The following is a 24,736-nucleotide window of genomic DNA, read 5'->3' as shown; positions in this document are numbered from 1 at the left end:
GGCTGTCCTGAGCCTTCCGGGGTTCTGACGGGCCAGAAGGAGGAGCCCAAGGCTGGGACCTGCCTCAAATGCTGTTTGGGGCTCTAACCGGGCAAAGGATTGTGTCTCTTTGTGCCTCAGTTTCCTCATCTGTCACATGGGTTCCTGGTAACTTCTCAGTGGAAAGTTTTATATACACAGTAGGGATCGTTATGCCGTGGGTGAGATTAAAATATCACGTGGCCTTTCTGGCACTCGCATAAATGAAACACTGTTGGATGTGTGTTAAAAGAGAGAAGTGCTTTCTGGAGCCGTATTATGATCTGCTAGTGGAGTTCTGGAGTCCTTTGATAAGCAGCGGCGATCAACCACACAGGGAGATGTGGAAAGTCCTGCTTATTTTAAAAAACCCTTTGAAGTAAAGAAGCATCTGCCATGACCTTTCCAAAACCCCCCATGGGGCTTCCCAGGACACAGCCTCTGGGCTCGTGGGGAGGGAGAGACCAGGGCTGACAAGGGGGCCAGGCATCTGCGTGTTCCCACCTGCTCCCTTTCTCCCGCAGGTTTTGGAGGGCATGCCCCTCTTCGCCGAGCTCTCGGGGAACCTGGTGCCCGTCAAGAAGGCCGCTCAGCAACGGAGTTTCCTCTTCCAGTCCTTCCGGGAGAACCGGTTGGCCATTCCCGTCAAGGTGCGCCCTCCTCTCGCCTACCCCTCGCTCGGATCTAGAAGTTCGGGAGGCAGAGGGCCCAGAGCTGGCCGGTCTGGTGGTTGGGGTTGGGGAGGCAGAGAACCCAGAGCCAGCCGGGCTGGTGGCCGGGGTCGGGGAGGGGGTGTCCTCTGAGCTGGCTGGTCTAGTGGCCGGGGTCGGGGAGGGGGGTGCCTCTGAGCTGGCCGGGCTGGTGGCCAGGCTGGGCGGGACGAGGGCGGCCCCTGACCCTCCGTTCTGTGTGACTGAGTCCAGGTGAGGGACAGCAGTCGGGAGCCAGCAGGGTCCTTGTCCTTCCTGCGCAAGGCGATGAAGTACGAGGACACGCAGCACATCCTCTGTCACCTGAACATCACCATGCCGCCCTGCACCAAGGTGAGCGCCCCGCCGGGGCCCTCGGCCAACAGACGGCCCAAGACGCGCCCCCCCTCCCCACCCCCCAGGGTGGAGAAAGGCCCTGGGCTCTCCTCTGACACAGGCTGTGGCCCAGTCCTTCCTGCAAAGCTCAGGAGCAAACGTCAGGGTGCAAGGGTGACACCCGTGTTCACCCCAAGGCCCCGAGCTCCCCAGGACGCCCCCTCCGGGAGGTTGGAAGGCGAGGCCTGAGAACCGGATGGCTGGTGGCTGAAGGTGTCCCAGTCACAGCAGGGCTTCTTCGGAGCCTCTTTCTCCTGAACTTGGTCAGGGGCCAGGCCTCCCCAGAGGAGGGAAGCCTGGTGTCTCAGCCCGGCGCTTACCCGGGGCTCTGAGCTCAGCGGAGGCGTGAGGACCGAGTGTCACCAGCCAGGGAGCACCAGGCTGCCCAGGGATGGAGGGACCGCCTCCGTTGTGTTGGTGACTCCTGGTGTTTTTATCATCAGCCTTTCATGCCCAACTAGACAAGTGAGGCCACGTCCAAACGTCGAGGCTGGTATTTTTTTCCTGACTAAGGACGAGGGGGAGCCGACTTCTTTTGCACCAGAGGGGCTCCCGAAGCCTTGAACAAGCACCCTGCTGCTTTGCCACAGCGCCAGCATTCTAAGGCTTGGGCACAGGTCTTTTGAGAAAGGAATTCAGAAAGAAAAGCTCGTTTGTTTGTTTTTTTTTTAAGAATGCAAACCCCAGCTCCACCGATTACTGTCTGAGCGGCCTTGGGTGGGTTGTTCCAGCCTCTGGGCTGGTGACTTGGGAAGAATGATGGTACCTGCCTCAGGCAGCGCTGACCACCAGGCAGGGCCTGGCATGTGACTAGGGCTGCGTGAGCTTGGCGGCTCAGTGGTAAAGAAGCCGCCTGCAAGTCAGAAGACGCTGGTTCCATCGCTGAGTCGGGAAGACCCCCTGAACGAGGGCACAGCAACCCACTCTAGCATTCTTGCCTGGAGGATGCCATGGACAGAGGAGCCTGGTGGGCTACAGTCCATGGGGTCGCTAAGAGGCGGACACGACTGAGCGACTTAGCACGCACGCACGAGCTTATTATTATCACTAGACATGAAGCACGTGGACCTCATCGACTCCCTCTCGCCGCCCCCGCCCCATACACAGCCTGCGCGTCCTGGGGCTGCCCGTCGCCAGGGCGTCCTCCCCGCGCCCACAGCGCCCCCTGCTGGTCTCTCTCCTGCAGGGCAGCGGAGCCGACGAGCGGAGGAGGACGCTGACGCCGCTGGCCCTGAGATACAGCCTTCTCAGCGAGTCCGCAACGGGTACACACCTCCCTGCGCTCACTCCCTTCCCGGGGGCGGCGAGGGAGGTCGTGTCGCCGGAGCCCCCCAGCGGACACCATCGGCTCAGCCCTCGGCGGGGGTCTGCACCGACCCTCTCGGGCTCAGCCGCCAGTCGGGGGACGCGGAGCGTGACCTGAGCGCTCTGTAGGCCCCCGCCCATGCAGGCGGCTCTGTGCCCTGCCAAGGCTGCTAAACAGAATGCGCTTTCCCCAGGTTTCCCCGGCGGCACAGAGCGGGCCGACATGAAGATGACGCTCATATCCGATCAGCTGGGCCTCAGCTGGGCGGGTGAGTCAGGGACCGGGGCGAGAGAGCAGGGTGCCTGTCCGCCCCGCCTCCACACACACACCGCCTTCCCTCTGAAGGGCAGCGCTGTCAGCGCTTCTAAGCCTCTGCCCACCATCCACCGTGCATCTGATCCGGGGTTGTCTCTGATGGTGCTGTTGCCCAGGCAACGCCTTTGGGTACCAGGGGAGGCGGGCTCCCTCCCTCCCCCACTTCTCTCTAGTTTTCCTCTTGAGAAACTCAACTTCTGACATTACAGGAGACCTTAGGGTGGATCCAGTCTGCCCATTTTACAGATGGGGAGGCTGAGATCCCACTAGCAAGGGTGACTTTGGTTGTGCAGCGAGTTACTGATAGAGCCCTGAAAAGGCCAGCAAACCAAGGACACACAAGCAAACACAAAATGCGTGTCCTGACTGCCTACACCGCTCCCTACACCACACGCGTCATCTGTCCTGCAGGCTGGCTTTGTTGAGGGAAAAGAGGGAAGACACGGGCAAAAGCAATTTGCTGCCGCTTCTTGGTTTTGTGAGTGTGGATGTTTGTGTGTGTGTGTTGTGTATGTCGTGAGTGTGTGTGTTGTGTATGTGGTGTGTTGTGTACATGCTGTGTGTGTCTGGCTTGTGAGTGTGTATGTGGTGTGTATGCGTGGAGTGTTGTGTATGTGGTGTGTGGTGTATGTGGTGTGTGTTGTGTACGTATTATGTGTGTCTGGTTTGTGAGTGTGTATGTGGTGTGTGTGTTTGTGGTACGTGCATATGTGTGTTGTGTGTATGTGATGTGTATATGGTGTGTGTGGTGTGTTGTGTGTACATGGTGTGTTGTCTGTGTGGTGTGTTATGTATGTGTTGTGTGTATGCGTTGTGTTACGTGGAGTGTTGTGTATGTGGAGTGTTGTGTATGTGGTGTGTGTGTGTGTGGTGTGTATGTGGTGTGTGTACATGGTGTGTTGTGCATGTGGTATGTGAATGTGTATGTGGTGTGTGTGTATGTGGTGTGTGTGTATGTGGTATGTGTGTATGTGGTGTGTGTGTGTATGTGGTGTGTGTGTATGTGGTGTGTTGTGTATGTGGTGTGTGTGTTGTGTGTTCGTGGTGTGGTGTGTATGTGGTGTGTGTACATGGTGTGTTGTGTATGTGGTGTGTTGTGTATGTGGTGTGTGTGTGTGTGTGTGGTGTGTATGTGGTGTGTGTACATGGTGTGCTGTGTATGTGGTATGTGAATGTGTATGTGGTGTGTGTGTATGTGGTGTGTGTGTATGTGGTGTGTTGTGTATGTGTTGTGTGTGTTGTGTGTTCGTGGTGTGTTGTGTATGTGGTGTGTGTACATGGTGTGCTGTGTATGTGGTGTGTGAATGTGTATGTAGTGTGTGTGTATGTGGAGTGTTGTGTATGTGGTGTGTGTATGTGTTGTGTTGTGTGTGTTGTGTATGTGGTGTGCTGTGTATGTGGTGTGTGTGTATGTGGTGTGTGTGTGTGGTGTGTGTACATGGTGTGCTGTGTATGTGGTATGTGAATGTGTATGTGGTGTGTGTGTATGTGGTGTGTGTGTGTGGTGTGTGTACATGGTGTGCTGTGCATGTGGTATGTGAATGTGTATGTGGTGTGTGTGTATGTGGTGTGTGTGTATGTGGTGTGTGTGTATGTGGTGTGTTGTGTATGTGGTGTGTGTGTTGTGTGTTCGTGGTGTGTTGTGTATGTGGTGTGTGTACATGGTGTGTTGTGTATGTGGTGTGTGAATGTGTATGTGGTGTCTGTGTATGTGGAGTGTTGTGTATGTGGTGTGTGTGTTGTGTGTTCGTGGTGTGTTGTGTATGTGGTGTGTGTACATGGTGTGTTGTGTATGTGGTGTGTTGTGTATGTGGTGTGTGTGTATGTGGTGTGTGTGTGGTGTGTGTACATGGTGTGCTGTGTATGTGGTATGTGAATGTGTATGTGGTGTGTGTGTATGTGGTGTGTGTGTATGTGGTGTGTGTGTGTATGTGGTGTGTGTGTATGTGGTCTGTTGTGTATGTGGTGTGTGTGTTGTGTGTTCGTGGTGTGGTGTGTATGTGGTGTGTGTACATGGTGTGTTGTGTATGTGGTGTGTTGTGTATGTGGTGTGTTGTGTATGTGGTGTGTGTACATGGTGTGCTGTGTATGTGGTGTGTGTGTATGTGGTGTGTGTGTGTGGTGTGTGTACATGGTGTGCTGTGTATGTGGTGTGTGAATGTGTATGTGGTGTGTGTGTATGTGGTGTGTGTGTATGTGGTGTGTGTGTATGTGGTGTGTATGTGGTGTGTGTACATGGTGTGTTGTGTATGTGGTGTGTGAATGTGTATGTGGTGTGTGTGTATGTGGTGTGTGTGTATGTGGTGTGTGTACATGGTGTGCTGTGTATGTGGTGTGTGTGTATGTGGTGTGTGTGTGTGGTGTGTGTACATGGTGTGCTGTGTATGTGGTATGTGAATGTGTATGTGGTGTGTGTGTATGTGGTGTGTGTGTATGTGGTGTGTGTGTATGTGGTGTGTGTGTGGTGTGTGTGGCACACTCACATTCTGGTTCTCACCATCACTTTCCACGCTGGTCTTCCTCATCCCTGAAATGAGACTCAGACTGTGCTCTCATCTAAAGCACCTGCAAGAAACAGCTGTGAAGACAGCGGGAGAGGAAGCGCTCGCGTTCTGCGATGGTGCCTTGCATCTAGATGGGGACTTGTATTCCCATTTTAAATGTAAACAGCACCTTTCCCTGAAGAAACACAAATACACAGATGCGTTTCCATTATGACTGCTTCCCGAGGGAAGGGCGGCGGCGTTTGCCGCACTGTTAGTGCCGAGGGCATCTGCTGCTCACCCTCCCCCTGGACCCCAGTGGATCCTGCGACCTTATGGGGCTCAGCCTCATCATCTGTATTCCAAGTGATGACAGCAAGAGCGTTCATTCATTCAGTCAGTCCTTATTACCCTCCTGTGATCACGCCTCCTCCTGGCGCATTTCCTGGGGATACCACGGGGCAGGTGTCACCTTACACTAGGCATCCTTGGGAAGAAGGCTCTAAGTCCACAGGGGACTTTTCTCTGTCTCGGGGTGCCTCTCGGGGTACCCCTCGGGGCGCCCTGCTCCACACGTGGGCTCGGGGTTGGCTCCAGCTGGTCTCACCCTGCTCTTGGTTCCTTGCGTGTAGAGCTGGCCCGGGAGCTGCAGTTCAGCGTGGACGACATCAACAGGATCCGTGTGGAGAACCCCAACTCCTTGCTGGAGCAGAGCGTGGCCTTGCTGAACCTCTGGGTCACCCGTGAAGGCCAAGACGCCAAGAGTCAGTACCGGGGCGGGGGCGCAGCTGGGACCCTTCTCTCCCCAAAGCCTATGCCAGGAGCTCACCAAGCAGTTCGCCCCTCTCAGGGTGCTGTTGACCTTTGGAACCAATCTCTTCTGCACATTCTGTCTCTCACACACACATACACAAGTGCACACACACGCATGCACACACCTCTGAGGGTCCCTGGTCTTCTGGGCAGTCCTGCCAGGAGGGCACATCAGAACCTTGGCAATGACCTCTCCCCATTCTCAGGATGTTTGCGATTGCACCAGGACCCCAAAAAGACCGCATCTGTATGGGGTGTGTGCCTCTTGGTTGAATTTCTCAAACGAGGACTGTCCCCTCAGGACGGGACAGAGCCCAGCCAGATGTAGTTCTTGTTCTCCCAGAATTTTCTTCAACCTGGAGGGGAAGATGTGACTCTCTTTTCAGCTCCTTCTCAACCACATTCCCGAACACAAAACTCTAAGAGGAAATTGAGTGTTTACATTTGCATCTCAAATCAACTGGCAAGGACCAAAGATTTCTGAAGAACAGAGTCCAATTCTTCTCCCTCTTATTTTCTTGGAGTATTCCTCCTGTTATTGTTTTGCTGTTTAGTCGCTAAGTTGTGTCCAACTCTCTGCAACCGCATGGACCGTAGCCCGCCTGGCTCCTCTGTCCGTGGGCCTTCCCAGGCAAGAATACTGGAGTGGGTTACCATTCCCTTCTCCAGGGGATCTTCCTGACTCAATGTTTCCTGCATTGGCAGGTGGACTCTCTACTGCTGAGCCACCAGGGAAGCCCCAGTATTGCTTTTGGGTTACAAAAAAAGAGAAAGAAGCAGTCTTTCCATGCCTTGAAATTCCCCACTGCTAGGGTTTGGAAAAGATCTGTTAAAGGATGACAAAACACAGGCCTCCCTCACTTTACTGTGCTTCAAAGATACTGCATTTCCCTCCCAAATTCATCAGATCTGTTGGTGCCAATTTCCAGCAGCATCTGCTCACTTGGTGTCTGTCACGTTTGGGGAATTCTCTCAGCGTTTCACATTTTCTCATGATGACTGCCTTTGTCCTGCTGATCTGTGATCAGGGTCCTTATGTGACTGTGAAGACTCAATGAAGGCTTAGAGGAGAGTTTGCATTTTTTAGCCATAAAATAACTCTAAGATATGTACCTTGTTTTTTTCCTAGACACAGTGCTATTGCACACCTAATAGACTCGAATGTAGTGTAATGTAACTTTCATATGCACTGTGTATCAGTTGCCCAGTCGTGTCTGACTCTTTGGGACCCCACAGACTGAAGCCCTCCAGGCCCCTCCCCCCATGGAATCCTCCTGTCAAGAATACTGGAGTGGGTTGCCATTCCCTTTTCCAGGGGATCTTCCCGACCCAGGAATCGAACCCGGGTCTCCTGCACTGCGGGCAGATTCTTTACCATCTGAGCCACCAGGGAAGCCCCTGGAAATCAAAAAATTTGGTTTCTCCTTCTTATTGGCTTTATTGCACAGTCTGGACGGAAACTGCATCATCTCCAGGTCTGCCTGACTTCTCCTCGAGGTAGTTTGTTTGGACTTTTAGAAAAGGGGGGGCCTGCAATTCCCCCCATCCACCCACCCACAAACACACCCACACACCCACACTCCAGAGTTCAGAGCCGCGCAGGCGGCCCACGTGGCCCGCGATGCGTAGCGGCCCGCGAGCGCCCTCTTCCTCCTCTCTGCCCGCAGTGGAGAACCTGTACGCCGCCCTGCGGAACATCGACCGCGGCGAGATCGTGAACATGCTGGAGGGCTCCGGCAGGCAGGGCCGCAGCCTCAAGCCCGACCGCCGGCCCGCCGACCGGGACTACTCGTCGTCCCCCTCCCAGATGAATGGTGAGTGTCCCCCGGACGTGGGCGGGCGGGCCGAGCCGCCGCCTGACCCTCCCTGGAACCTTCTCGCCCGGTGGCCGGAGGTCAGTCTCCCTCTGGATGGGCGGTGGTGAGAGCAGAGATGATGGGGGTCCCGGGGCGGGGCGGGGGGAAGCAGGATGGGAGGGGCGGCCGCCGCCCCCACTCCGCTCCCCTCCGCTGCTTGCCGCGCCCTCAACGCTGCGCAGACCCACCTGCGACCCCGGTCCGTGGGAACGAGGTTCTGGCGCAGGTCGGGTGGGGACCAGCGGGGAGGTGTCCTCGAGCCCTCGGGCTACCTCTCTCTGGGGCTAAGCGGGCTCTTTCCTTCGAGCCGGTTTCTGCTTTTGTCTCCCTTTTTTTCTCGCCCCATCCCTTCCCCATCTCTTGTTTCTATGCGGTTTGGCCTGGCACGGAGCCCCGCCCCCTCCGGTGACCCCGCTCCACGGAGGCCTGACCTTTGCCCCCAGCACCCCCTCTGTGGCCTTTAGGACACCTTCCTTGCAGCAGAGGACGGGCCGTGTGGGGAGCAGGGCCCAGACCTCTATTCCCCTTCATCTGCGTCTCTAATCAGAGAGGCAGGCGGGGAGCCTCATCCTGCTGGTATGGTGGGAGCTGGGACCCTTCCTTTCCTCTTGATTCCACCTGCTGGGCCATCAGCCTCTGCTTTAAAATCCACAAGTTGGATCAGCGACCTGAGGTTCCTTACAGGCCTTGAGAAACAATTTGGTTCTGGGGCCCGGCTTTCCGGGTGCGGAGTACGCCCCCCCCCACCCCTCCAGCTTCACCACCCACCTTCCCCCCGCTCTTAGGCCACCAGCCATCCCGGCCACCCCCACGTGCGTGCCCCCATGCAGGCCCCTGCAGCCCGAGCTTGTGAGAGAGTGGGATCAGGGGGCAGGGGGCAGGGGCCTCCCCAGTGACCGCCGCACCCCTCACACTGGTCTCTCTCCCCAAAACCTGGCGTCCAGCGCCCCCGGGCGCAGGGCCCATCGGCTGACCGCGTCCTGCAGCCTTCCTCTTCTGCCCCTGACCTTATCTGGATTGCTGGGCTGCTCTTGCCCGCACGGCCTGTCTTCACTGCCTCACCCTGGCGGCCAGTGTTCAGGGCCCTCAGCCTCCCCAGATGCTTTTCCCGAGGACCCCGGCCTGCCCCGGGGGTGGCTGCCCTTCCGTTCGGGGCCTGTGTGTAAGCTCCGGGCTGTCCCCGGGGAGGAGGCGCGCTCTCAGCCCCAGCGTCCAGGGCTCCCAGGCTAGCCTTCTTCCTGCCCCTTGGGGGACCGGCTGGACATGACTGGGACCGCTAAGCAACCAACTCGCTTTCACAAGGACGGAGGGAGGGTGGCGGAGAAATGCTGCAAGCTGGGGGAAATCAAGAGATTTTTTCCCCTTTTTTAACAAGGTAACCAGTCACTTGGTTGGGTTTATTAACAGACACCCAGAGTTGGTTCAGTCAAGGCAAGGCAGCAAGTTTTGGGGGGTTTGTATCCCAAATCTATGGACACTGGGCACATAGAATTATATGAGGATAAACAAGGCAATTACAACAATTAAAATCCTGTCAAGAGGACAGATCCCATGCCAAATGTTCGTATCACAGTAAAAAAAGTTTTTTTTAAGGGCAGTTACGTACCCGAGTATTTATGAATGTGTCTTCTGGCCCTGGAGACTCTAAAGCCGGAGCAGAATTCTAACCCCGATGGGCCTGGGCCCTGTGCCCCGTGACTGTGGAAGGGCAGTCCAGTTGGGCCGCTCATTTGGCAAACGTTCTTTGAACACTTGCCACCCGCCAGAAGTTTGATCTAAGCCAGGCAGATAAGTCAGTTCTCAAAGAGACCCCGAAAAGAGCAGAGCCCCAAACTCTGCCTTCATGGAGCTTGCCTTCTGTCGGGACAGGCAAACAAAAATTTATGGAAGTGAGTTAGATAACGTGCTAGCAGGGTGATGGGGGGAAAGAGTTGGAGGCAAGCAAGGTTGGCGTGTGGGATTGAGGGGTTAGAAAGTGGGGTGGGAGTGGGTAGCACGTGAACAGAGGCTGGAGGGAGAGGCGGGGTGGGCGTGTGAACTGGGGAGAGAGTGGCCAGACCAGCAACCTGGGCAGGGCCCCGAGCAGGTGGGCCTGCGGCGCCCGCCGAGCACGGAGGGGCCGCGGGAGGCCGGCTCCTCCAGGCCGTCCTGGGACGCTGGTTTTACTAGGAGGGCGATGGAGAGCCATAGCTGGTCTGGAGCAGAAGAGTCTCGCGATCTGACGGGTGGACCAGGGGCCCTCCCCGCTTTGATTGCAGACACAGTCTGAATGCTTCTGTGCTTCCTGGCCGCTCTGCCGCCTGCCAGCCCTTCCGAACCCCTCGTCCCGCGGGCGTCCCGGCAGACGCGGGCCGTGTGCCCTGCCTGCTCGCTCCCGCCAGGCCGGAGCAGACACTCAGATGTCCGCTTGGTCCATCCTGGCCTTTCGGGGCACCAGAGCTGGCTTCTGTGTGTTTTTCCTGCCTTCTGCCTTCCTGTCCCGGGAAGACCATGCCCTTCTGGCCTGGAGAGGAGGAGCAGGAGGGATCAGAGGTGGAAGAGCAGGCAGACGGCTGCCCCCTGCACTTCCTCTGACTTTCCGTCCCGGGCCAGCCCGGCCCTCACGCTGATGGCCGCGGCATCCCTTGCTTCCTTTGTGCTTTCCCTGCCCTCTGCTCGTCTGAGCCTCCCTCGGCCACCGTGGGCACTCAGGGCGGTGATTGGTTGCTCTGTGGTTTCAGCAAGATAGGACCCTGAGGTCTCTCATCCTTCCTTCCTGGCTCTTCTTGCTGGGTTTGTCTGGACTGGCCGGGGCAGAAGGGCCAGTTTGCTTCTCCTGTAGAGGAGGGAACTACCCCAGACCCTGGGAATAAATGTGAAGGAAAAAAAAAATTGCCCATAGAGCAAAAACAAGAAACAAAAAATCGTGTTCCTAAAAATAAAACAGATTTCTCATATTAAAGGGAAAAATGGACATCTCACATCCCCTTCAGTCAACTCTGGTTTTCATAGGTTGGATGCAACGTCTACTTGGAAATATAATATGTCTCATTTCTCTCAACTCTTAGCAGAACTAGTGAAGTGTGGCTTCTGTCTGAGGTCAGGTTGTCTGTCCAGCCCTTGTTGAGTCTACTGCTGACATCAAACTATTAGGGTCATTGTTGTGTCTGGGTTAACAGAGACCCTAGGTGACAGCTGAGATAAGGAGGGGCTGGAATCAGGGGGTGGGTGCTCCTGGATTGCTCTGCCCCAAGGCTGTGTGTTTGGTTGCCTATTACCTGATTTCCCCAAAATGCGACCCCTAGGGGACAGCTCTAGACAGAGGGATGGGCTGGTGACCCAGGAATGGTAGGGCCACGAGAGACTGCTCCAGAGACAGGCACTTCTGGATCTCAACCAGAGAACTCGGCCAACCTTCCTGTGCTCCGGTCCACCCAGACCTCGTGTGATAGTCCTCGCTGAGCATGGCCCCTGCTTAGTAGGAATCCCCACTGAGTATGGCCACCTACAGCCTCAGATCCATGCTTGTGGGGGTGGGGGGTCAGTGGAGTCTTCTGGAGACTCAGAGGGGGCAGGGAGCATAGCCCCCAGACCCTGCAATCGGAGGGGGGGGGGGCTCCAGCATAAACACAAAGCAGAAAGAAGTCCTGAGGAAGGGTGTGCATGGGTTCTCTGTGGACACACTTTCATTTGGGTGAAATTCCATTCATGTGAACCCCAGGAAGTTTCAAGGTGGTAAACTCACCAAGAATGAGACTCAGGCATACTGTGACTGGCAGAGTCATTACCCTCTCTCACCCTTAGTCAGATCTTACTGAGATTCCCGGGAGTGATAGAATGTTTATCCAGCCATATCTGAGGAGCTATCTGAGATGCAGTCCACTTCTGGCTAAGATAAGGCAACAAGGACTGAACATATCCCTCCTGCCTAAAACAAGCAAAAAATGGACAAGCTATATGAAACAGCAGTTTTCAAGACACTGAAATCAGGCAGTAAAGGTCATATGAAACGTGGAAAATAAATGAGGTGAACCATACAATTGCCTGTATTATTGCCTTGAAAGAGTTTCTAAGTCATGATGGAAGGAAGAGAAATCCAGAAGAGCCCCTGGTTAGGGAGAAGTTGCTGGCAGTCCAAGGAGATCAGGGCAGCTAGAATTCCCTAGAGAGACAGCTGCACAGAGGCAGCACTCTGGAGAGCTTCAGAAGGTCCCCCACAAATTTTAGTTGATTATTTATTAATCACCTATTTCCAACAGTCAGACTGATTGTTCACAGGCGTTGCATAGGGAACACAGAGTGGTCCTTCTCAATAATGGCGAATGATTAGCCCTAGATTGATCAATGCTCCCACCTAATTAACCTTGAAAGCAAAACTCAAGAGGATCAAGCTGTTTCCAAGTAACTCAATGACATAACAGAACAAAGCTCAAGAATCATTTGTTGTTGTTGTTCACTGCTAAGTCATGTCTGACTCTTCACGACCCCACAGACTGGCTCCTCTGTCCTCCACTATGTCCTGGAGTTTGCTGAAATTCGTGTCCATTGAGTCAGTGATGCTGTCTAACCATTTCATCCTCTGCTCCTCCCTTCTCCTCCTGCCTTCAATCTTTCCCAGCATCAGGGGCTTTTCCAATGAGTCAGTGCTTCACATCAAGTGGCCAAAATATTGGAGCTTCAGCTTCAACAACAGTCTTCCCAATGAATACTCAAGGCTGATTTCCTTTAGGATTGACTGACTTGCTGTCCTTGCAGTCCAAGGGATTCTAAAGAATTGTTACAGGAATACAAGATATCCAGCACCCAACAAGATAAAAGTCACAGTGTCTGACATCCACATAGTCCAATTAAAGATTCTCAGACATACATTCAAAGAGGCAGGGAAACAAAACCCATAATGAGGAGAAAAATCAATCAATAAAAACTGATGCAGATGTTAGAATTAGTAGACAAGAATGGTATAACAGTTATAACTATTTCAGATGTTCCAAAAGTCAAGTAGAAACTTGGGAGATGTTTTTTAAAGACCCAAACCAATCCTCTAGAGAGAAACTATAAGATATAGGTTGAAAAATACACTGAATTAAATTTCATTAAAGAAGAAAAGTGAACTTGGCCACATAGTAATAGAAACTCTCCAAAATGAAACTCAAGAACAACAACAACAAAAATCTTTAAAAGCATCGGTGAGCTATGGGGCAATTTCAAGTGACCTAATATTTGTGAAATTAGTTTCCAACAGAGAAAGGGGCTGAAAAAGTATTTGAAGAATTAATGGTCCAGAATTTTCCAAGTTGACAAAAACAATAATTACACAGATCCAAGAAGTTCCGTTAACCACATGAAATGTGAAGTCTACTATACCAAGGCACATTTTCAACAAATTAGTCAGAACCAATGATAAAGTTTTTAAAGTAGCCAAAGGTGGGGGGAAAGATGCATTATATACGGAGATAAAGGTAAGGATACATCAAATTTCTCACTGGAAACAATGGAAGTAAGACCGCAGAGCAATATCTTTAAAGTAGAACATCTCTAAAGTAACCTACAATTCTATACCCAGCAAAAATAACTTCCACAAAATGAAAGCAAATAAAGACTTTTCCAGACATACAAAAGCAAAAGGAATTCGTCAACAGGAAGTGACTGCTACAAGCAATTTATTTTTTTTTCATAAAACGTCTTTCAGGCCAAAAGAAAAATCACACCAGAAAGAAATATGGATTTACATGAAGGAATGAACAGTGCCAAAAATGTTAGCTAAAAGGATAATACATAATTTTCTCATTATTTAAATCTTTTTAAAAGATAACTGTTCAAAATAATATAATGTGTTTATAACATATATAAAAGTAAAATGTATTACAATGATGGTACAAAAGTTGAAAAAGTTGAGAGAGAAAAATGGAAGTATATTATTGTAAGGTTCTTATACTATATGCAAAGTGTTATAATATCACTTAAAAGCAGACTGGGATAGTTTAATGACGTATGCGAGAAGCCTTAAAGCAACTACTAAAATACTCAAAGAATCGTAGCTAATAAGCCATCCAAAGAGATAAAATGGAAGTTTTTCAATTAACCCAAAAGAAGGCAGAAAGAGGGCTTCCCTGGTGGCTCAGTGGTAAAAAACCCATCTGCCCGTGCAGGAGAGACGGGTCTGATGCGTGATCCGGGAAGATCCCACATGCTGTGGAGCTACTAAGCCCGCGTGCCACAACCCCTGAGGCTGTACTCTGGAGCCGGGAAGCCGCAACTACTGAGCCCAAGCACCCTAGAGCCCGTGCTCTGCAACCAGGGAAGGCGCCGTGCTGAGAAGCCCATGCACCACAACTAGAGAAGGACTTGTGCAGTGAAGGCCTAGCGCAGTCAAAAATAAATACTAAAATTATTACTTTTTTTTAAAAAGGCATAAAGAAAGGGAAAAGAGAATGAAAAACTGATGGGACAGAAGTAGAAACTAACAAATGATAGATTTAAACCTAACCATATTAATAATCTCATTATTGTAAATGATCTAAAAAAACCCAAAAGGCAGATATAAAGGTAAATGTCAACTATATACTGCCTACAGGAAATGTCTTTAAGTATAAAAACACGAACTCCTTAAAAGTCACAGGGTGAAGATAAACTGTGCTAACGCGAATCAAAAGAAAACTGAAGTGACTGTCGTAATATCAAACACGTAGATTTCAGAACAGAGAATGTTACCAGGGATAAAGAAAATACTTTCATAAGGATAAGTAGTTCACCAAGAGGGCATCACAATCTTAAATGTTGATGCACCAGTAACATAGCTTTAAAATACATGAGCAAAATCTGAGAAAACCACAGTGAGGAATAGGCAGGATCACAGAGTGGGAGATTTCAATACCCCCATCTTGCTAATTGATAGAACAAGTAGAAAAATGAGTACCCAAACGGATTTGAACAACAGTCATTCACCTTGACCTGATTGACATTTATAGAACATTCCACCCAATGAAAGAAGAATATACACTCTTTTCAATTGCGCCTGGATCAAACCGACATAGACCGTATTCTCAACCAGAGGTCCCTGACCCCTGGGCCAAAATCCACCTGTTAGGAACAGCAGGTCTGAGTGGTGGGCGAGTGAGCGAAGCCTCATCTGTAATTACAGCTCTTCTCAACAGTAGCATCACTGCCGGGGTTCCATCTCCTGTCAGAGTGACCGTGGTATTTGATTCTCAATAAATCAAACACAATAAATGTAATGCGCTTGAATCATCCTGAAATCATCTCCTGCACCTGGTTTATGAAAAAAATTGTCTTCCACAAAACTGGCCCCTGGTGCCAAGAATGTTGGAGACCATTGTTCTTGACTATAAAGCAAGTCTTGATAAATATCAAAGAATTTGAAGTCATTCAAAGTATATTCTCTGACCACAGTAAATTAAATTACAAGACAATAACCAAAAGATACATAGGAACTCTCAGACATTTGGGAGCTAAATAATACACTTCTAAGTAACCCGTGGGTCAAAGAAGAGATCAAAAGGGAAATTAGAGAGTATTTTGAATCGAATGAAAATGAAAACATGAGATGTCAAAATGTATGGGATGCCAGCAAAGCAGTATTAGGGAGAAATTTATAGCACTAAACATCCACGTTAAACAAGAGGAAAGTTCTCAAGTCAGTTACCTCAGCTTTGTAATATTTTAAGATATTCTAAAAAGAACAAATTAAACCCAAAGTAAGCAGAAGGAAGATAATAAAGATCAAAGCAGAAATTGATGAAACCAAAAACAGAAAACACTAAAGAAAACCATTAAAACCAAAAGCTGGTTCTTTGAAATGATCAATAAATTGATAAGCATCCAGCCAGACTGATGATGAAAGAGAAGAAAAGAATGACCAATATCAAAAATAAGAGGTAATATCAGTAACGATTCTATAGGAAGCAAAAGGATGATAATATTATGACAATTTTATTCCAATAAATTTGAAAGCATAAGTGAGATTGGAAAATACAAGCTATCAAAGCTCACATAGTAAGAAAGAGATACTCTGGATATATTAAAGAAATCAAATGTGTAATTTAAAACATTCCTACCAATTTGTAGGTTGGCGCAGCCACTATGGAAAATAGTATGGAGGTTTCTCAAAAAACTAGTTGCCATGTGATCCTGCAATCCTAGTCCTGGGTATATATCCAAACAAAATTATTATTTGAAGATGCATGCACCCTAATGTTCACTGAAGCACTGTTTACAGTTGTCGAGACATGGAAAGAACCTGTCCGTCAACAAATGAATGGATAAAGAGGATGTGGTACACATACACCATGGAATATTATTCAGCCAATAAAAAGAATGAAATAATGCCACTTGCAGCAATGTGGATGGACCTAGAGATTATCATACGAAGTGAAGTAAGTCAGACAGAGAAAGACAACTATCATGTCATGTCACTTATATGTGGACTCTAAAATATGACACAGATGAACTTATCTATGAAGCAGAAACAGATTCACAGACATAGAGAACCAAGGGGGAGGGGAGCTGGGGGAAGGATGGATTGGGAGTTTGGGATCAGCAAATGCCACCCATTATATACAGGATGGATAAGCAACAAGATCCTACTGTATAGCACAGGGAACTATATTCAATATCCTGTGATAAAACAGAATGGCAAAGAATATGAAGAATATATATATAACTGAATCATTTTGCTGCACATTGAGGATTAAGACAACATTGTAAATCAACTATACTTCGATAAAACAAAATAATAAAAAAAAAAGAAAACATTCCCACCAAGAAAACTCCAAGCCTAGATGACTTCACTGGCAAATGCTACCAAGCATTAAGGAAGAAATAGCTCACTCAGACAATTTTAAAGGACGTAATATTTCCCAGCTCATTCTCTGAGGGCCACTTGACATTTTTCGTTAAAAAGAAAAGGAAAGAAAGAATGCCATTTACAGAAAAACTACAGACCAATAAGGAGTGAGCATTTATGCAGAAACTCTAAATTTTAGCAAATCCAAATCCAACACTAAATAAAAGGACAATGCATCATGATCAAGTGGGGTTCATCTAACGAATGCAAAATAGTTGAATATTCAAAAATAAATCAGCATCTGGTTTTGCATGTAAGGAGCGTGGATGTCACCACTGCATGCTGACAACAGGTAAAAAGCTAAGCAGTTTGAAAAATCAGTAACTCTTCTAGAATCTGTAGAAGTGAGGGCTTAGGGCAAATTACTATCCTCCAAATCAGACAGTCTGATCGGTGAATATGAAGAATAGCAATTTACTGGAGCAGATACCTAAAGGCATCTACAAAAAAACGGGGAGCTAACATTACACTTGATGATGAAAGGCTGAGTGCTTTCCTCCCACATTCAGTAACAAGACAATCATGTCTTCTTCTCCTGCTGCTGCTTTTTTTTTTTTTAATATTTGTTTGGCTGCACCTGGTCTTAGGACACTCAGGTCTTCAGTCTTCCTTGCAGTGTGTGGGATCTCGTAGTTGCAGCATGCGATATCTTGTTCCCTGACCAGGAATGGAACCCTGGCCCCCTGCACTGGGAGCACGGTGTCTTAGCCACTGGACCACTAGGGAAGTCCCACTACCCCTGCTTCTGTTCAGGACTGTCCTTGAGGTGCCACTGGTACAATAAGGCAAGTAAGAGAAATAAAAGGCAGCTAGATTGGAGAGGAAGAAGTAAACTGTCCTTGTTCACAGACAACATGATATATATAAAAATCCGATGGAATCTAACAAATGAGTTTGGTAAAGTTGCAGGATACAATTGCAGTATATAAGAAAATCAATTGAATTCTATATACCAGCAGTGGAAAAGTACCAACTGAAATTGAAAAAAGAATAGCCTTTACAGTAGCATTGAAAAAAGAGAAATACTTGGAGGTGAATCTGATAAAAGACGTGAAAGATATACACTGAAAACTACAAAACATTGCTGAGAGAAATTAAAGACCTGAGCAAACTCCGGGAGATAGTGGAGGACAGAGCAGCCTGGTGTGCTGCAGTCCATGGAGTCGCAAAGAGTCGGATATGACTCAGCAGCTGAGCCACAACAAATAAACGGAGAGATACACTGTGTCATGGGTCAGAAGACTCAATACTGTTGTTAGTTCTCCCTGAAATGATCTAAATATATGATGCAGCCCAATCAAAATCCCAGTAGGCTTTTTTGTGAAAAGTGACAAAGTTGTTCTAAAATTTATATGGAAAAGACCTCAGTTCAGTTCAGTTCAGTTGCTCAATTGTGTCCAACTCTTTGTGACCCCATGAATCGCAGCACGCCAGGCCTCCCTGTCCCTCACCAACTCCCGGAGTTTACTCAAACTCATGCCCATCGAGTCGGTGATGCCATTCAGCCATCTGATCCTCTGTCATCCCCTTCTCCTCCTGCCCCCAATCCTTCCCAGCATCAGTCTTTTCCAATGAGTCAACTCTTCACATGAGGTGGCCAAAGTATTGGAGTTTCAGCTTCAGCATCAGTCCTTCCAATGAATACCCAGAACTGATCTTCTTTAGGATGGGCTGGTTGGATCTCCTTGCAGTCCAAGGGACTCTCAAGAGTCTTCTCCAACACCACAGTTTAAAAGCATCAGTTTTTCAGCGCTCAGCTTTCTTCACACTCCAACTCTCACATCCATACGTGACCACTGGAAAAACCATAGCCTTGACCAGACGGACCTTTGTTGGCAAAGTAATGTCTCTGCTTTTTAATATGCTAACCAGGTTGGTCATAACTTTCCTTACAAGGAGTAAGCGTCTTTTAATTTCATGGCTGCAATCACCATCTGCAGTGATTTTGGAACCCCCCCAAAATAAAATCTGACACTGTTTCCATTGTTTCCCCATCTATTTGCCATGAGGTGATGGAACCAGAGGGCATGATCTTAGTTTTCTGAATGTTGAGCTTTAAGCCAACTTTTTCACTCTTCTCTTTCACTTTCATCAAGAGGTTTTTTAGCTCCTCTTCACTTTCTGCCATAAGGGTGGTGTCATCTGCATAGCTGAGGTTAATGATATTTCTCCCAGCAATCTTAATTCCAGCTTGTGCTTCTTCCAGCCCAACGTTTCTTATGATGTACTCTGTGTGTAAGTTAAATAAGCAGGGTGACAATATACAGCCTTGACGTACTCCTTTTCCTATTTGGAACCAGTCTGTTGTTCCATGTCCAGTTCTAACTATTGCTTCCTGACCTGAATATAGCTTCCTCAAGAGGCAGGTCAGGTGGTGTGGTATTCCCATCTCTTTCAGAATTTTCCACAGTTAATTGTGATCCACACAGTCAAAGGCTTTGGCATAGTCAATAAAGCAGAAATAGATGTTTTTCTGGAACTCTCTTGCTTTTTCAATGATCCAGCGGATGTTGGCAATTTGATCTCTGGTTCCTCTGCCTTTTCTAAAACCAACTTGAACATCTGGAAGTTCACGGTTCACGTATTGCTGAAGCCAGGCTTGGAGGATTTTGAGCATTACTTTACTAGCATGTGAGTTGAGTGCAATTGTGCGGTAGTTTGAGCATTCTTTGGGATTGTCTTTCTTAGGGATTGGAATGAAAACTGATCTTTTCCAGTCCTGTGGCCACTGCTGAGTTTTCCAAATTTGCTGGCATTATGAGTGCAGCACTTTCACAGCATCATCTTTTAGGATTTGAAATAGCTCAACTGGAATTCCATCACCTCCACTAGCTTTGTTTCTAGTGACGCTTCCTAAGGCCCACTTGACTTCACATTCCAGGATGTCTGACTCTAGGTGAGTGATCACACCATCGTGATTATCTGGGTCGTGAAGATCTTTTTTGTACAGTTCTTCTGTTTATTGTTGCCACCTCTTCTTAATATCTTCTGCTTCTGTTAGGTCCATACCATTTCTGTCCTTTATTGAACCCATCTTTGCATGAAATGTTCCCTTGGTATCTCTAATTTATCTAGGAAAAGACCTAGAACATCCAAAACAACTTTGAAAAAGGACAAAGTTGAAGGATTTACACTGACTTCAAGAGATGGCAACCTACTCCAGGATTCTTGCTTGAAAAATCCCATGGACACAGAAGCCTGGGGGTGTAGTCCATGGAGTCATGAGAGTTAGACTTGACTTGGTGACTGAACAAGAAGATTTATTACAAAGCTACAGTGACCAATGCAATGTGGTATTGCCATAAAGATAGATAAGTCAGTGAGTCCAGACATAGAACGACACATACAGGAACAACTGATATTCAGCAAAGGTGCAAAGACAATTCAGTGGATCATTGTTGCCACATATCGTGCAGGAACAATTGGATATTTATATGCAGAAATAAACTTTGATTCATACCTTACATCATATACAAAAATTAAATCAAAGTGGATCATAGATTAAATGTAAAACCTGAAACTATAAGACTTCTTGATTAAAACATAAGAAAAAAAACACCTTAGATTGGATAAGGCAAAGATCTCTTATATGCGATACCAAAAAGCAAAAGAACAAATCAACAAGTTGGACTTCATCAAAAACTTCTGGCCTTCAAAATGCACTACAAAAAATGAAAGAAAAAAAAAGGAAAAAAAAAACAAGCTACTGATTGGGAGAAAGTATTGGCAAATAATCATCTGATATAGGACTTGTATCCACAATATACAAAGAACTCTCAAAACTCAATAGCAACCCAAGCTTTAGGATGAGCAGAAGATTTTAACTTAACCAAGAAGATAGACAGATGGTGAAGAAGCACACAAAAAGATGCTCAGCATCATTAGTCATCAGGGAAATGCAAATTAAAACTATTGATATAAGGAGGTACACTGCACATCTGTAAGAAGAGCTAGAGTGAAAAAGACTGAGCATATCAAGTGTCAAGGAGGATATGGAGAACCTGGGACCTCCGTGCACTGCTGGTGGGAATGTAAATGGGACTGTCACTTTGCAAAAAACTTTGGTTGTTTCTTTAAAATTTAAAGATATCCCTACAGTGTGACCTAGCCATTCAGCAAAAAACAATGGATGAATTGTCAATACATGCAACAACGTGGATGAAATTAAGTTGAGTAAAAAAAAAAAAAAGACACAAAGATTCCACACTGTATTGCTCCATTTAGATAAAATTCTGGCAAGTGAAACTAATGTACAGTGACAGGAAGCAGATTAGTGGTTACCTGGGAGCAGGGTGGCGGAAGGAAGGACTGCAACGAAGCCTGAGGAAACCTTTCAGGGGTGATGAATGGCCCCCTCGTCACTGTGCTGATGGTTTGTTTCATGGGTGTTTCCCTGTGTCCGAAATTATCAGATTATCTACTTTAAATGCATGCATTTAGGGCTTCCTCCATGGCTCACGGAGTGATAAAGAGTCCATCTGCCAACCTAGGGGACACGGGTTCAATCCCTGGTCCAGGAAGATCCCACTTGCCGCAGAGCAGCTGCGCCCGTGTGCCGTAGCTACTGAGCCTTTGCTCTACAGCCTGGGAGCTGCAATTCCCGAGCCCACATACCTCAGCTGCCGAAGCCTGCACACCCTGAAGCCCGTGCTCCACAAGAAGAGAAGCCAGCACAATGAGAAGCCCTCGCACCGTAACTAGAGAGCAATCCCCATCGCCACAACTAGAGAAGAGGCTTCACAGCAACGAAGACCCAGCACAGCCAAATAAATTATATATATAATGTGCATTTATCATGTGCCAACTGTACCTCCATGAAGCTATCTTTAAAATACTGTATTGGCGAAATTTAGAACCACTCCGTGTCCATCCAGCAAGTTGCTGAATCTCTCGTTTCCTCATTTATAAGGTGGGAGTAATGTTGTGACAAATAAAATTTGTCAATCCACAAGCGGGATACATTTTCATGAGAGAGAACTCATTCAGTAATGGTAATAATGGAATGATGCTTTCAAGAATAATAACAAGAAGAAAACTAATTACATGATTCTTAAACAGCCTGCTCACCTCTACCCGCAAAGATTTCTGTGGAGGGTTGGAAGGCCATGGCCCTGGTTTCCCAGTTCGGTCATAATCTCACATGTGATGACTTGGTGTCACTATCATGGGAGGCTCCGACACACGCCTGTCCCCCACGCTCCGCTTTGTCCCTCCCAGTTTGGCCAGAGCTGGGGGTCTCCCTTGGTCCCTGTCACCACACAGCCCTCCCACCAGCCCATACCACCCCAGACATCATGGTTTCTTCCTCCTTCTCCTAATTTGGGAACGCAAAACCATGTAGATGTGTAGGAGTCTTGTAGATCAGACAGGAGGAAGGCTCCCGTGGGAGATTACCAGAGTCAAGCACGTAGCTCGGTTGCCTGCCACGTTACACACCTGTCCTTATTCGTCGTTGCCATTTCATGACTTACTGGCGAGGTCGTCCATCCTGGCTCCCGAGTCCCTCCCGTATCTGAAGGCTCCGCCCTGGGACAGACTCCTTGTCCGCAGGGTGGACAGTCCCGGGAACCAGCCCGGGGGGATTGTGGGGCAGGTTCAGAGATGGAGGATCTAGGTGAGCTGGAGTCGTTGGGAAAACGTCATGAAAGAAAGAGGACGAAGAGAACCTATGTTCTATGCGTGTGTGTGCACGCGTGCGTGTGTGTCTGCCTGTATGTTTATTGTCCCCAACCCTTTGGCACGTACGGTACCTGCCATGGAAGCAGACCTCAGTGTGTGTTGGTGGGAGAAGTGAGTGGATGAGGACAGTGAGCTCTGTCAGAAGTCTGGCAGCTGGAGGGCAGGAGCTGAGGCCCAGCTGGACTCGAGGTGGGCCGGTCTGCCCAGGAGAGGGACCGGAAGCCTGCATGCAGTGGAGCAGTAGAAGTGCGGGAGGAGCGGCGGGATGGAGAGTGTGGACACTAGGTTAGGGGCCTCTCTGGGCTCCTGGGAAGGGCCGCTGGGGGCCCTGCAGGGCAGCCGCACCCATGCCGCAGGTCCCTTTGGGCTCTGCCGGATCTTCAGAGGTTGTGGGCACACGCATGCTCCTGGGGGCCCCAGACTAGCTGGACCCAGTGGAGAATCTTGGCTCCTAGCCTTTCTCCTGCCGGTGGATCAGCACCGGCTCCAAAGGGAGGGCAGCGATCCCCTCCCTCACCGCAGTTAGAGGAGGGCTGAGGCTCCTAACACACACACCGATCTCACACTCACATCTGCCGCCCCCTCAGTTTCCTCCTCAAGTCTGCACACCAGACCCAACCAGGAAACTGTCAGAGGTCGGGGTCCCGGCGCGTCCCCAGGGACCAGGCGTGGGACCAGGCAGCCACGTCTACTGGCTCACGGCTGACCTGGCCGGAGCAGGCAGGCTTCCAAGGGAGCGGCGATGTGCCTGGGACCTCCTGGGCCCTCTAACCCGGCCTCCCGCTGTTAACCCCGAAGGACCCCACCCCCACCCCCCGATGCCACTTTAGACCCTTCCCAGTTCCTAGAATCCATACGCCGCTGCTTGCAGACGTATCTTCAACCTCCTTGGGGTTTCCCGTTTGACCACCGCGCCGAGGTCTGCAGATGCTCTCTGTACACGCCAGACTCCCCTCCCCCAGCCAGGGCGCAGTCACCCACAATGGTTCTGGGGTTGCCCCCTCCCTTGGAGATGCCTCCCTAACAGAGCCCCTTCCCCCGAGAGCTGTGCCCAGGGGACGTGGGTGCAACGAGAGAGCAGCCCCTCCTTCCGCGCGGCTGTCGGAAGGCTCTGGCACAAGCCTTTGGATCAAGGCATCTTGATCCCTGCTCTGGACTCGGAAGAGCAAGCGTTCCATCCTCTTGGCATCCAGCTCCCACCCCCGGCTTGCCCCGCGCCCCGCGCCCCGCGCCCCAGAGCCTTGTCCTCTGGCCCGCGTGCCTGGGCAGCAGCCGCAAGGCTTGGGCAGCCCCGCCCCGGAATGCGCATGCCCGATCGTGGCCGAGCCCGTGCGCGCGCGTGAGTGGCCCTGCACGTGCGCGCGTGTGACGGAGGGCGCCGCTGGAGCACGTCGTCCTCTGTCTGCCCATCCAGGTTACTCGTCGCTGCAGGACGAGCTGCTGTCCCCCGCCTCCCTGCACTACGCGCTCCCCTCTCCGCTGCGCGCGGACCAGTACTGGAACGAGGTGGCCGTCCTAGACGCCATCCCCTTGGCGGGCACGGAGCATGACGCCCTGCTGGAGATGTCTGACATGCAGGTGTGGTCCGCGGGCCTCACGCCCTCGCTGGTCACTGCTGAGGACTCCTCTCTGGAGTGCAGCAAGGCCGAGGACTCGGACGCCACCGGGCACGAGTGGAAGCTGGAGGGGGCGCTCTCCGAGGGACCCCGGGGCCCCACGCTGGGCTCTCTGGACCTCGTGGAGGACGACACGGTGGATTCAGATGCCACAAATGGCCTTATCGATTTGCTTGACCAGGAGGAAGGTCAGAGGTCAGAAGAGAAGCTGCCAGGTCATGAGAGGCAGGAGGACTCGACAGGTGCAGGGCAGGACTCAGAGCGTGAAGTGTCTCTTGTTTCAGGCCAGCAGAGGGTACACGCCCGCATCTCAGAAACCCCCACCGTGAGTTGGGCGACGGACTCGAGCGAGGACAGGTAAGGGCAAGGGCTGGGCTGCTGGGCGGGGTGCCTTTTGCCATCCCGGGCTTCCAGGGGGGTCCTGTGCCTAGCAGTGAGTAAGGGGAAACTTTTATATGCTGCTGCCCCCCAAACCTTGTGTGCGAAACGCCCTGGAGGAAATAATTTAGTAAGGTGCCAGCTCGCCCTGTGCCTCCCAGCTGGCACGCAGGCCGCTGTGTTGTGATAAAGAGTGGAGCTGCGTCTGCAAAGGTCAGTCCTTCCCCACCCCCACCCCCAAATTTTGTGCAGCCCCCAGGAGAGAGGCTGGGGGTGTTGGGATGGGGAGAGCGATTGTCAGGCTGGGACAAGCCACAGCCCTGGCAGTACAGCAGAGCTGGAGGC

The 24,736-nt window shown here is 50.0% G+C and overlaps 1 protein-coding gene across 4 annotated transcripts in view; it reads left to right on the top strand.

Moving 5' to 3' along the window:
- ANK1 (ankyrin 1) overlaps window positions 1-24,736 on the top strand; it is a 122,648-nt gene that overhangs the window by 81,505 nt on the left and 16,407 nt on the right. For 3 of the 4 annotated variants that reach the window (XM_065947488.1, XM_065947486.1, XM_065947487.1), the window contains exons 33-39: window positions 543-668; window positions 942-1,061; window positions 2,290-2,368; window positions 2,603-2,677; window positions 5,840-5,971; window positions 7,688-7,834; window positions 23,812-24,370. In XM_065947488.1, the coding sequence (XP_065803560.1) occupies window positions 543-668; window positions 942-1,061; window positions 2,290-2,368; window positions 2,603-2,677; window positions 5,840-5,971; window positions 7,688-7,834; window positions 23,812-24,370 (1,238 nt within the window). The remainder of the gene's footprint in view (window positions 1-542; window positions 669-941; window positions 1,062-2,289; window positions 2,369-2,602; window positions 2,678-5,839; window positions 5,972-7,687; window positions 7,835-23,811; window positions 24,371-24,736) is intronic. The other variant, XM_065947489.1, reaches the window with a different exon arrangement.

Source organism: Muntiacus reevesi, chromosome 10, assembly GCF_963930625.1.
Source record: "Muntiacus reevesi chromosome 10, mMunRee1.1, whole genome shotgun sequence".
Lineage (NCBI taxonomy): Eukaryota > Metazoa > Chordata > Mammalia > Artiodactyla > Cervidae > Muntiacus > Muntiacus reevesi.
The sequence above is the reverse complement of the archived record's forward strand: the minus strand, read 5'-3'. Positions and strand labels throughout refer to the sequence as shown.